Source organism: Amaranthus tricolor, chromosome 6 (assembly GCF_026212465.1).
Source record: "Amaranthus tricolor cultivar Red isolate AtriRed21 chromosome 6, ASM2621246v1, whole genome shotgun sequence".
Lineage (NCBI taxonomy): Eukaryota > Viridiplantae > Streptophyta > Magnoliopsida > Caryophyllales > Amaranthaceae > Amaranthus > Amaranthus tricolor.
Genome location: NC_080052.1, coordinates 17,456,381 through 17,470,659, shown reverse-complemented (window position 1 = coordinate 17,470,659; position 14,279 = coordinate 17,456,381). Strand labels below are relative to the sequence as shown.

The window sequence follows — 14,279 nt, the reverse complement described above, 5'->3', positions numbered from 1 at the left end:
TAGGAAAATAACACTTACACTTTAACTGAGATAAAACTTAATTCTCATTTACTCATATATCTAGGTGTCCAATTGGGCGTTCAAATCGGTTTCGTATGGGTATAAATCAGTTGGGGTGAAATTTGAGTCAGTATCAAATCAATTAATATTTTCACTCAGTTAACTTACAGTTCCTTTTGAGTCATGTTTGGTTTGTATATTGTTAAGTTACAAATCAAGTCGTGTTGAATCGGTTTAGGATCTGTTAAGTACGCATAAGCCATGAAATGGTTCGGTAAATATTGGGGCGGGTTGATGTTGTATTGAATTGAGTATATGATGAGTTCGATGTGTTTTCAGGTCCGATGATCTTGGGTAGGGGCTTTATTTCAATTCTAATAAAATTTGATCACTTATTAACTTTGATTTGTATGAATTCAGCTGTAAGTGATAAAAATATTGATTGAGGCCGATTTCAATACAATTGAATTTTGAGTTCCAATTGAGTTCAATTAGATGTATTTTAGTTTGTAATACTATTAGCTAGTGTCACTTTTCTCATTATAGCTTTGTGAAACATGAATTTAGAATATAAGCAATGGTGAGTTTATTTATGTGTTAAGAATAAGTTTCATCTAATCTTAATTGAAGTGAAAATTTGTTGCAATTTAAAAAAATTGCTAAAAATGCTAGTAGTATTTGTCCAATGTTGATTCAAGTATTGTCATTGAAATTTTGTTTATCTATAGGTCGATCAACATATAAGTTTGATTTCATCTTGGAAGGTTGATGATCGGGTTCAATTACCAAAATATTGAATCATAATCGGTCATTTTCGAATAACTGATTGGCAGGTTAACTTTAGTTATGGGTCACTTCAAACTGGCGTTTCGGTTGCGAATTAATGTCGGTTCGACTCAAGTTAGTATATATGTTAATTCCTCATTAGTCATACTAGCAGCTTTATCTTGTCAAATTGAAATCACAAATTCTTAAATGAGATTATCACTATTAAGCATGCCCATTTACATTTAGTCTATTAAATTAATCACATATAATTTAAAAGATATATTAATTATATAGTCTCAACTTGCTAATTGTATATATTGCAGGAAATAAACGGGAGTGGGAAAGGAAACAGAAAAAATAAATTCCCGGCATTTTAATACTACTCTGTTATTAGTAAGAGAGAAGACCTTTCCGGTGAAGTCATTTTTGTTAGGATTATTTTTAAATATGGTAAAATGTAAATCAACTATTTTAAAGTTTTGTCGTTTTCGATTTTGATTAACCTAATGGGTCAACAGCTATTCTTGTGAAAGACCGTCTCTCGAAGAAACAACCTTAAAACAAAAAGTTCACATTTTTATTTTCACTTTAATTTGTGTTAATTAGATTATTTAGCCCATATATCTAATACGTCTCTCGGAGAGACGGTCTCTCACAACAATCTGTGATGAGTCAAATGTTTCTGTTTTCAAATGGTATCACAAAATATTATTTTTAAAAATATCAAGATTATATTTAATTGGACCAAATAGTATTATACTTCATAGTATATCTCAATTATTAAAAAATAACTTTGTAGATGTTTAATATACTAGTTAATTTAATTCCTACAGATTGTCAATTAAGTTTACGAGTTAATTATCAGTATATCAAACTTTTTTTAATGTCTAAATTATTTAATGTCATCTTTAGATTATTAGGTAAATAACAATTCTCATTCTAATCATAAATTCATAAGCCTAACTTTTAATTTTTAATTTTAGGAAAATTCTACATGTTAATATCGAACTTTTATGAAATGCTAGTGATAGCATTTTTGTAAAATTTTTCCACATTGTAGCATCCAATTTATGCCTTATTTAACTGCCGTAGCACTTTCCGCTAAATTCTTGTCAATTTATGTCTAATTCACCATTTTGACATTTCTACCCTTATTAAGTGTTGCTTGTTGTCTTTATAATTTGTCATAAATAATTTTTATACTCACAAATGTTTAATTCACCATTTTGACGTTTTATTCATCAATGTTCTCAAATGTTGTAACAATTTTGTTTTCATTCAAATTTTTGTCCTTATGATTTACCCTAGTTAAGTACATATTTATTTAGGGGTGTACACGGTCCAGTTTAGTCTGTCTGACACTAAAATCAAACCGTACCAAAAATTCCGATATGGAAATTTTCTAGACCAGACCGGACTGTTTAAATCACCAGATGGATCGGACCAAGCCGTTCTACAACAGTTTGGTCTATGATTTTTTATTTTAATATTTTTCACAAATTTAATATATGTATTTATACAAATATTTCATACCTACAATCACATAATATAATATTTATAATTAGTTGATTGCATTAACATTATTCAAGTATATATTATTAAATAAAAATAAATAAATCTCAAAATATCTTGGTAGCAACATATTTCTTTTTTAAAATAATTATGATTTTTGATCATAGTACGGTTTGCGCTCTGGTCTGGTCTGAAAAAAAAAATCGAGACCAGACAGTAAACTATAATATTTTTTGAAAAATCAAACTAGACCGTTTAGACTATAGGCCAGACCAAATATTAAAATTACGGTTAGGTGCAATTTGGTTTGCGGTTTAGTACTTTGTTCAACACTATATGTATTAGTGCTTGAAATGCACATTTTGAACTTTATAATCCTAGTAAGTACATTAAGTGAACATTATGACTTATGTAATAGTACTTAAAGCACCTTTTGTCAAAATTTTAACAATTTAAATGAAAACAAAATTGTTACATTATTTGAAAGCGTTGATAAATTAAATGGTGAATTAAATGTCATACTGGTAAATTGACATTTAAGAGCATAAAAATGGTTTACGAAAAATTATAAAGACAATTAACCCACAGTTATTAAGGGTCGAAACATCAAATTGGTAAATTAGATGGAATTTGACAAAAATTTAATGGAAAATGATACGACAATTAGATAAGACATAAAGTGAATGCTACTATCTAGAAGAATCTTATAAAGTACTACCACTGGCATTTTATAAAAGTTTAATATTACCACGTGGAATTTCCTTAATTTTATGCTTAAAATAGATAATTTTTTATTAAGAAATCAACACGTATTCAAATTGTTTTTTCTTGTTATGATATATGTAGTATGCTATATGATACAGCCACCATTCTCCTTTGCAGTTAAATTTTAATAACGTCTGAATGTATATTTTTAAATATTAATTTTTTAATATATTGTAGAAAACCACAATGAATGTCATGTGACAGATAACATTATATTGGAATTTGCAAAAAAAAAAGTAAAAAAAGCATGTCCGGCCATATTACACATTTGACCTATAGTATTTGTGACCCCTGACTAATTTATTTATAATATAATGTAAAAGTTGATTATGTATTACAAAATCAGATCAACTTTAGTGGTTATAGTATAAATAAATAAAAACTTAAAATCTATAATTTGAATCTTCATGCAAACTAAACCTTCCCACATTTTCAAGAATTTGAACTTGTTTAATATATAAAACTTACTAGTTTATATAACTTGCCCTTTTTAACCATTTTATATAAGAACATTTTACGCAAATAGCGCAAAAGCCAAGAGACCAAGAAGTACTAATCATTCAACTAATCCCTAGTCTTTTGGAGAACTCCCTTGAGAGGAAGATCTTACTCTCTTAGCAACTATGGTTTTCTATTGCATGAACTCCTGAAGATTTTCTTGTGCATGAACTTTTGAAACTCAATTTTCAAACCACCACAATCTTCATACTTTATCATATCAGATCCTGATTTTACATTTTACCCCAAATGCACTCCATACTCTAAAAATAAAATTTTATGAAGATAAGTGCCTCTCAATCTCAATTTTAATTTCATAGACTTCATTCAAGAATTTTGAATTTATGAATCTTAGGAAAAAATTATATAAATATTTCAATCTTTCACCCGTACCTTTTGAATAATTATACCTTTTGAATTATTTTTTAATAATTCAACATTTGGTCTTCCCTAAATTTGCTATCAGCATAACATTTTATTTTATAATAATTCAACCTTTATTCTTGCTATCGACATACCCTATTATAGCAAAGTAAGGGCAAATGTTCATTTATTAAAAAATAATCTAGAGATAAAATTATTCACAGCGAATAGGTGAAAAGTTAGATTATTAATGTCAATTTTTTCTTAATCTTATATGAAGACTCTCTAAGACTCCCTTTCAAGACTAGACACCCTTATCTTATCTTATCTATTGATGCATGGTTTTCTTTAAAAACTAAAATGATGCATGTAACAAACTCATGTAAAAAAAGGACGTATATTCCACCAAGATGCAACGTACCCAATTATGCCTGGGCCAATATAGACATCCTACACATATCCTACCTCAGATTCTAAACTGCCACTGCTACATCTACGCAATGTATGAGTCAAAAACTACTACTATAATCAGCATATTTTTACAAACCAAGACAAACAATCTAACATTCCAACGCCAAACTACTTGTCCTGGCTCTTAACCCCTTTTGTGGGGTAGATGTTGGATTGCGTATCCATCACAAACAGGATACTCGCTTCAAAAGATTTTTTGAATGTACTTTATCTACAGCAAAAGTATGGACAAGGTAATTTTGAGTTCGGTTTCATGGAAAACTTTTTCAACGTAAAATTATTTTAGAAAAATTTCTATAGACGGATAACGCAATTCAAGAAAAACTTACCTTTGGTTGGTTCTATAGGAAAACACGTTCAGTCTTCCTGTACTAATGATTCCAAAGCAACAAACATGGTGCCGAAGTCTCACTGGATCACCATAAGAACATTCTTCCATACCACCACCTGCAGCCTCACACCATCCTACCAGAAAGCAAGAACCAGAAATCACTCGTTACTGCTTCCGTTGAAGACCAGCACAGAACCCCCATGTTCACCCAGGATAACCACACAAACCATAACTGTTGGACCGAAAAGTCGGAAATCAACTCCTCCGTTCACTCAGTCAAAACAATTCCCCTGTTTTTCAATGCAAATCACTTAAAAACCCATAAAAGATCTCACTGCCTGTAATTACCCAAGCTACTGCTGTCACTGTGTAATCGCCAAAGTCTGCTTTGGCGCTGCTTATTCCTGCCAACCACAATGCTTCACATGCTCTCTCGTCATAGATTTGTCTACATGGAAGAGGCAGTTAGAAAGAAAATTAAACTAACCCGAGACAACTAGCCCTTGCCAGTCTCAATGGGGCTCACTGATGTGATTCTGTCTTCAGCAACCAGGCTTTTAGTCTTTTAAGTAATACGCAGCAAGAAAGCAAGTGAAAGGAGATTGGGCATAGACAGCAGAAAGCAGAACTTAACTAAAAAAAACAAGTGGAAAATTCACACTGAAAAGCAGATTTTCTTTAACCACCACAATTCTCCGGACCAGACAATGCTTAGAATGCATCACTTTGCTTTTTTCTCGTAACAGAATTTTAATTTCTTAAAAAAAATCTGCATCGAAATTGGGGAGTTACTTGGAGTAGAACTGAGAACAAACAAAAGCGCTGAAAGATCAAACTTCAAAAGACAAGGGTATGTCATGACGCAGAAAACTAAATGTGAGCATCATAATAGCACCACTCAGAGCTCCTCAGATTCAACAGTCATCCATTATCCATTCATTGTCACAAGTCCAACAACCACGCTAACCTCTATTCAAGACCTGGATTTGCAATTTTTGAAGTAGATAACTTGACTATCAATTGTAAACTAGTTTCATCCACAAGCCAACGGTACATTAGACTGGATGCTAATAAATAATTCCTGTGTTTCAGAATAGTTGTAATATTTTGACTTTCTGATCATTTTAATTCAAAATTCAATTTTTAAAGCAAACATGGTCAAAAAGTCAAAATCTTGCGAGCATTTTGAATAGAGGAAGTACATGAATACTTAATGAGAAAAATGCAGAGCTGATTTCGCCTATCATACATCAACAATCAGTAGCAAGATCTCAATTTTCTCAAAACTAATCAACAGACTATTCAACTGACCTCAGAAATAAAACTTGAAGCTCAAATGTCGGAAAGCCAACTCCCACCTAAAAAAGGTATAAAAGTGCAAGGAAAGACGAAGCAAGCCCACTCAAGATGAGGATAATTGCAATAATAATCAAAATTCCTTGAATAATGCTGCATAAATATCCACCATTTCGAATGAATGCAATAACCTCTAGAACCAAATGAGGGAGACAGAAGCATTCACAAATGTATCCCGAAAATAGAGAAAGAGACAGAAAATTGCAGCTAACTTTGAAGCAAAGTGTAAACTGCAAATCCCCAAATTTAGGCATACTATATATCTATCATAATTCAATTAAATTTAGAGGTAACCTCTTAGGTATCCATATCAGAACTTTGTTGAATATACTCCAAGAGTACTGCCAGCAGAAGCTTGTCAAGTGGCAAACGAATTAGCCCATCTGGATTTTATCTTCAACAAAAGTAGCTGCTTGTAAAAAATTTTCACCTCACAAACTACCATATAAATTAGCATAGTACCAATGCATTTAAGACCAGTGCTAGACTCTGCAATTTCACCAACAGCATCAATTGGAAGCTAAGAAGCTAAATAGTGTGTTAAAATATGATGTCCAATAGAATCAGACAGAAGACTGCATCCTAGACAAGTACATTCACAAGCAGAGGTGCATTGCTGTCTCCTCAAATCACGAAAGATGTTCCATTTCTTTGTTCTGGAATCCCTGCAGAGAAATAAGCATATATTCAAAGGATCAAATAACTAGAGAACAAAGTTAATAGCAAGTACGATAAATATGCACCGGCTCATTTGACAAGCTTTTCAGAAAATAATAAAGGCTTCACTTAAAACAAAAAAATTTAGTGAATCAAAAGACCCATGAAAACATAAGAACCAATAGAAAGATAAGGTTTCACTTATGAAAGAAATCTGCAAAGAAAGGGATTTTGGCGGCAAAAAACTACTAAAAATTCTTTTCAAATCTGATACAAATTGCAGAAAAATGAATAATAAAAGCTTTTATAAAAATGCGAACATTAAGTAAAAAAGGAAAAACTTGGGGGCAGACTGGGGAAAAGGACAGTAAGAATACATAATGCAAAAGGAAAAGAGGGAAGAGGAAGATCTTATACCGCAGAAGATTCTGGAGACTAGCAAGTACCAAGGAACACAGTACAGGCACGTTAATAGATATGCGGAATAAACAAGAGAAAGTAAGTGTAATTTACAAAAACCGACACATTAATAGAAAAAAGAGGCACGTTAATAGAAAACAGGCACATTAATAGAAAAGAGTAAGAAGTTAACAAAAAATGGAAAACATAATATGACAATTTGTACAGCATAGAAATTTTTTTTGGGAAAATATCATGTGTAATTTTAGAGTTCATGCTTGACAAAAAAAATTTTGAAACAATTAAAATTAAACATAAAGAACTTTTAAGTTAATAATAAAAACACAGTAATGCCTGACGTAGCTTCGTTATGAAGTAACCAAATCAAGAAGAAACACATCCAAATTTTTTTGTCTAGAAATTCAGAATATAATTAATAGTCAAGCTAACGTATGTTGCTACTGTCACATACATCCGATTCTCATAAAAGTACAAAATGCAACTCACAAACCCATGAACCAAATAGATGAACGCTGTTGATGACAACGAAGTGGCAGAGGATTCTACAACTATTGCGGTATGCACATCAATGAAAATGCCACAGTTGTCCTATTACACAGAAATGTAAATACAAGAGGGATGTGTGCAGTTCATGCCATCAGCACACCAGTTGCACCTATCTTTTCAGGTAATATGCTATAAATCCAAATAGAATTGTTGTAATTTTCGATGGTACTGCATCATGGCATAAGCTCAAATCACACTAGGAGTGGCAAATCTGAGGTGAAACGGGTTTCTGTAGAGAAGATAACATCCAGTATAGTTTAACCTGGAAGAAGGATATGGAGTCTTTTTATCGTCTGTCACATGACCAGATCAACAATCCAGAAGAAATATAACCACCTTTGATCACTTTGCAGAGGACATGCGCATCAGAGGAGAAATCCATTTGCTTGAAGGACCGGTTTTATGGACATGTCCTTGATTTGAATTTATAGCTTCAGTAGACTTAACTGGTTCTGTGACTTCTTTTCTCAAGACCGCATGTGATGAAAATGAAGTTGATGGCAACTGAACATTTACCAAAGATAAATTTCAGGCTAAGGCAACTGATAGGTAATTTTTTCTTTAAAAATGTTAGCGTAAAAGAATACTCAAGGTCATAACTAGAGGTTAATTGCATTAAAGACACATACATCTTTGTAAGCCATGCTTTCAGAACTCCAATTTTTCTCAGCGGCCAAACTAGAACGCATGCGAGGATCAGAACCCCCATTGCTGATTTTGACACCATCTGTAATACCACTATACATAGCACTCCTTCCCACTGAAAAAAGAATATTTAAAAAAGGATTAGAATTGAGCACGTCCAATCAAGGAGTTGTGCATGCTACAAAAATTCAGAACGTAAAGACATCTTATACTTTTCACAGGCACAATATAACAATAGGCAAAAGTAATACAAAGATTTCTACCCTGTATCATTTCAATAAGGCAAAATAGAGATCAGAAAAAGTCTTTATACTGGATTGATTAGAAGTTTAGGGATGCACTATCACAAGTCTACAAAACCTCGAAAGCCAAGGGGGATCACAAATCACTTCACATAAGACACAACACAGTGAAATATAGTAGATACTGCAGAGTTGAAAGAAATCCAAAAATCACATAAAAGTGAGTTATAGAAACACAAAAAAGTGATGATAACAATAAACAAAAAGATACAATTCTACCCCATTTTCTGCCAACAAGAATCATGTTATGAGACATTATATATAAACCCATTTGTTTGGTTCTTTGTTTGGAGATGAGGGAATAATGATGGAAAGGGGAGAGAGGAGATCAAACTTATCTTTTTTTCAAGCACCCCCTCAGAAGAAGATCTAAATTAGGCAAACAAGTTACAAGTAAAGGCATCTAACCTTGATTCTTATCCACATCCATCGGGATCGCTCGGATATTACTTCCTCCAGGAGCAGGCTGCAAATTTTGGATAATTAATGTCAGTAAGAGAATGACATTCCTGGATAGACTAAAAAAGATGACAAATATAAGTAAATTAAGAAATTCAATAATCGATTACCACTTTACTAAATGCTTTTTGATACATGGGTAACATAACTGAAAAGCAACACAAGTGCATACCACTAAATTGGAAGTCTATTACAAAGATATTCATTCTATAAAAGAGACCTAAAAACCAAAGAACAGTTTCCTAGAACAGATGTAGCAATAGTGCAAAAGCAAAGCACGTTCATCTGACTTGACCTCGGATAACTTACCGATAATTGAGACTGGTTTCTACTTTTTTGTGCCTGCTGGTACTTCATAATGGTCCAATCAAAGATGTAATCAAAAGAATATCCTGAGAATACCAAGGATATGATCATAGGTCAAAGCAATTCCAACTTCCAATACAAGCATTAAATGCACGCACAAGTGAAAAAGCTTCTTGGACAGCAATGATTGGCACAATTTCAACAAAATCACAACTATAAATTACCTGCATGGGTAAATAGTTCACGAAACAAGCGCTTTAAGAATCCATAATCAGGCCTTTGATCAAATGTCAATGAGTGACAATAATGCAAGTAAGAGGCAAACTCCACTGGATGCGATTTGCATAACGCCTTTGAGGAGAAAAGATGAAATATTCAGATAAACATGTACACTCACCACAAAATACTGCAAAAATCAATCTTAAAATTTTCCACAACGCATTAAATAATTTATGGAAATACCTCTATTGGAGTAGCCAACTTCTTCTCACATATTTTGTCATATTTTTGCTTTTTTGTTGCGGCTTTTAGACCTTGCCAGGGTAGGCTATGTACAGAAAGAAAAAAAAATTAAAAGAAAGCTTTAAACTACAACATTTGGTTATACTTGAAATAAAATAACAAATCTCAAACAGTGTAGAGAAATAGCACACCTTCCTCTCAAAAAATAAAGGAGAACATATCCAAGTGACTCTAGATCATCACGCCGGCTTTGCTCTACATTAAAGAGGATAAATTGTGAGACTGTGACCAAAGGCCACACAACAACAGCACAATAATCCGGAACCTTAATCCCAACAATATGGGATCCACTACATGAAAAAATTCATATCAACGCAGAAAATCTTCGGTAATCAAAGGCTACAAAGACCAAAATAGTTAAACTACATAATTTAGACTTACCAATGCCGAGGTGAGTGTTGCAACTAGCATAACGTGCAGTTCCCGTCAGATTCTTGTTCTCCCTACATCGATATTAAGAAAAAAGCAAATGCATTTGGAGCTAGTTCCACAAGAATATGAGAAGGAAGCTAAAAAACGAGTAGCACTATTAGGACATGATTACATGAATATAGTTCAGTGGAAACTTATACATGAAATTGTATTCCTTAAGTTTTGGCATCAGCATTACAAGGAAATCTAACAAGAGTACAAGACAAAAGAAACATATCAACTGAGTCAATTCACCTGTAAGGGATATGGCGATTTGTAGTCGAGTCCCGATAACGTTTTGCAAGACCAAAATCAATAATGTAAACCTGTCATTAGACAATTAGTTTAGGTGATTTTAACGAACCATTAACAGCAACAGGTTAAATAAAGATATTTGATTCAGCCTACCTGATTCGCTTTCCGACCTAGACCCATGAGAAAGTTATCAGGTTTGATATCTCGATGTAAAAAGCCTTTTGAATGTACATATTCTATTCTTGTAATCTGCAGTAATGAAATTGTGAAACAGCATTACCAATAATCCATACAAATTCATAAATAGTAATCATATCACTAAAATGACTTGGTAATGATTTCTGTTTCATCATCAATATAAAGCCAAAAATATGTTCGTACCATTTGATCAGCCAACATTAAGACCGTTTTCAATGAGAACTTCCTTCCGCAATACACAAAAAGATCCTCAAGACTAGGCCCTAATAAATCAATCACGAGAATATTATCTTCCCCATCCACTCCAGACCATTTCACAGTTGGAATCCCACCTAAGTTACCATAGTATTTAAAAAGAACATTAGCAACATGAATTTGAAGTAGTACAAAAAATAAAAAAGCAAGCTTAGAGTCAATACAATGGTAGCAAATGACATTATACATGACTTAAAATTGTTACGTACTTCCTCCTTGAAGAATGGTGTATACCTTCGCCTCATACAGTAATTGCGGATGCTTCGTCTTGGTATTCTCCTGTCAAATATAATCAACTTCAAAGTCAATTTTAGCTAAACATAAATTAAATTAAGCAAATTTCAATTCTCAAAAATTTCAGTAAACCAATCAACTTCTATTGAGCTAATTCCACAACTAATTTCAGCTAAAATAACCTAAAATATGGCCCTTTTCAAAAAAAAATATCAAACTTACGAGCTTTACAGCGACAATCTCGAAGGTGTCGATATGAGTAGCTGCAAATCAGAAAACATCCACAATTAAAAATCATAAAACCTAATTGAAATCAAGTTGAAAAAACTACAAAATCAAGATCAAATACCAACCAAGGAAAATTTCACCGAAGGAACCACTGCCGATCTTGCGACCTAGCTTGTACTTGCCTCCGACGATCCGATCCATAACGATTTCGATAAATTAAACAATCAAAACTAACACCGATGAAATTGATTGATATGGTGAAATCAATAGCGTAAAATTGAAAACATAAGTTAGGATTTTGGATAGATAAAGGGAAAAGTAGGTGCCGATGAAGGGAAGAGAGAGAAAACTCAAGCTAAAAGCGGGTAAGCAGACATCCAGAGAGAAAAAGAGAAAGATGATGAGTGTATGAGGTGGAGTTTTGGGGATTTTTAATTAGGGAAGGGAAGGAGGGTGGAAATGGGAGGAATTTTTGAGGAATTGAGCTGGAATTGGATAAGCAAAGGAGATGTGTAGCATTCTTCGGTAACTAGAATTTTGTCCTTTGACATGTTGACTTTTTAAAGCCGACATTTATATTGTAATTTCCTTTTTTTTATCCTTTCTTGCACAATTTTAAAATATTTTTTTTAATGTTAAAATCATTAATCATGTATTACAAAATAGTTCTTTTTGTATGAGACTGTTTCATTATGACGAGTCTATACAAAAAGTCTATTATATAAAATTATTAAAAGTAAATAATAGAGTAAAAGTTAAGCCCAGCCTTATCAGAAGCACCATTAATAATAACTCAGAGTATTAATTTTTAATTTTTTTAAGAGCCTAACTTAGTAAAAAACTAATATTATAAAAATAAATTCAGCTTTGCTTCTCCAACTCAAATCTTATTATTGTAATCCATTATTTATTCACTTTCCCAATTAAATCTGAATCCATTATTTATAGTATTATTCCTATAAAAAGCACTTTCAACTTCCCAGATTAAGTTTATTTCCTTTTTTCTACCATAGGCATGAATTTTGAAATACTCATCTTCTCTAAATTTTATTTATTCACTTTACATTATTTATTTACCATTGAAAAAAAATAAAAAAAATACTCATTAAAAGTGAATTAGTGAAGGTATAATTCATCTCATCTCTATAAATTTTTTTTAAGTTTTTTTTTTCAAAATTTGCCAAAATTTAAGTTGATGAGAATGAAATTGGTGTAGACCTTGCAAATTTGTGACTTAATCATGCAAATTTTAGTACAAAGGGGTGAAAGTTTTTGAAATTGTAATGAACCTTGCAACTTACGCGAATTTCAGTAATAAGGAGTTGGAATTTCAGTCGAAATTTCTGGGTTGACTGTGGCTGAGAATTTTTATTTTTTGGTTTAACTTATTTTTGTTATTTTATCAGTGAAATTTGAAAAAAAAACTTTGCACAATTTTTATTTGCAGGAGGAAGATTATATTGTAAATTGTCAAAAACTTTTGAAATTTTGCTCCAAATTAGGTAATACTGCTCCTCTTTTGATTTTTCATTGAAATTTTATTTTTTGGGTGATTAATGAATAATTATGTGTCCTAAAAGAAAATATTTATCTAGATGTGAAAAACGTAATTTTTTCAAAAAGAATCGTAAAATGATAAAAATATGAAAAATGTGAATGATACTTTTTTGACAATGCCATTGATAATGATATTAAAATTATGAAAATTAATCATAATGTCCGTATCAATGAAAGTTACCAAAGAATTATTTGTAATTACCTCCAACCCTTATAGCTTAACTAATTATCTATTTTGTTCATATTAAATAATTATTACATATATTAAATTCATATAAAGGATGATTTTTGTTTATTTAATAAATTTTGGAGTTTAAAATTAATTAGAATTATAATTCTTTTAGAAAATTGAATTTAAAAAGGGAAAATAATTTATTTAAATTAGATGAGTGTGGCATAAGGTTTGGAGAATTGGGTAGTACTTATTTAATATATTTTTAGTTCATTTTGGTTGATTTATTGGTCTCTCGAGTTGGACTTTTGATAGACAAATCTTAATATGTTATTTCTTGTTTTAAATAATCTAATAATTTTAAAATACTTATCAGTGCTTGAAAACTAAGAAACTTTGTCCTACATGGTAGTTATATCTTTTGAACATAGTAACAAAGACCATTTTTCAAGATAAGTTTTTAAAGTTTTATGACAGATTTAAAGTTGATTTTTTTAGTCTTGAATTAAGTATTTATATATATATTGTAGGAATTTTTCATCCAAGTTATCATAAGTGACCTAGATGGCTTATGAAAATCATACAATATATTTAAGAGCATTAAAGTTGTTTAAGTCATATCCTTATGTATTCTTGTTATTATGTGTTAGGACATCAATTCATGAAGGGTATGTAACGAGACTCACAGTGTTGCTTATGTGCTTGCACGTAGTATACGAGATACATACATATAGTACTACTCTGTGTGCTTTCATGCATGTTACTTGTTGGTAAAGTTATGTAGAGAATGTTATGTTAAGTTCGGATATTTAAGACATTGATGTTGAACATGAAATCAATAAGTTATGGAAGCTTTAAAGATTATACGAAGAATGTTTGTGCTTGAATGAATCATATAATTCATGGTCAGTACTTAAATCTTCTGGACCCTTTTGAATAAATCAATAAAAAATAAAAAGGCTATGTAAGTTCTCAAGGGGCATCTTGTTAGTCGCATGTTAATTTTGATTTTATCCTCTTTGGTTGACTCTTTTAGTGAGTTTTACAC

The 14,279-nt window shown here is 31.6% G+C and overlaps 1 protein-coding gene across 3 annotated transcripts; it reads right to left on the bottom strand.

The window, feature by feature from the left end:
* Positions 1–6,128: 6,128 nt before the first annotated feature.
* Positions 6,129–12,035, bottom strand: LOC130815388 (casein kinase 1-like protein 3). Of its 3 annotated transcripts, none has more exons than XM_057681847.1 (15): positions 11,628–12,035; positions 11,497–11,537; positions 11,250–11,319; positions 10,969–11,117; positions 10,741–10,836; positions 10,588–10,658; positions 10,303–10,364; positions 10,053–10,116; positions 9,862–9,946; positions 9,624–9,750; positions 9,403–9,485; positions 9,043–9,100; positions 8,317–8,447; positions 8,024–8,191; positions 6,129–7,949 (listed from the first exon to the last, which is right to left on the bottom strand). In XM_057681847.1, the coding sequence occupies exons 1-14, from the start codon at positions 11,701–11,703 to the stop codon at positions 8,030–8,032; spliced, it is 1,275 nt and encodes a 424-aa protein (XP_057537830.1). In that variant the 5' UTR covers positions 11,704–12,035; the 3' UTR covers positions 6,129–7,949; positions 8,024–8,029. The 3 variants fall into 3 exon arrangements, with proteins under 3 accessions (XP_057537830.1, XP_057537831.1, XP_057537829.1); XM_057681848.1 differs by having other exon boundaries at positions 6,129–6,729; XM_057681846.1 differs by having other exon boundaries at positions 6,129–8,191.
* Between the last annotated feature and the right edge of the window lie 2,244 nt (positions 12,036–14,279).

Bases quoted from the DNA above. Each gene is read 5' to 3' on its own strand.
- LOC130815388 (XM_057681846.1), bottom strand. From the start codon at position 11,703: ATGGATCGGATCGTCGGAGGCAAGTACAAGCTAGGTCGCAAGATCGGC. The intron at 10,659-10,740 runs GTAGGCTGAATC...GTCTAATGACAG, and splicing joins TAGGTCGGAAAGCGAATCAG to GTTTACATTATTGATTTTGG. The intron at 9,947-10,052 runs GTGTGCTATTTC...TTCTGTACATAG, and splicing joins CTTTATTTTTTGAGAGGAAG to CCTACCCTGGCAAGGTCTAA.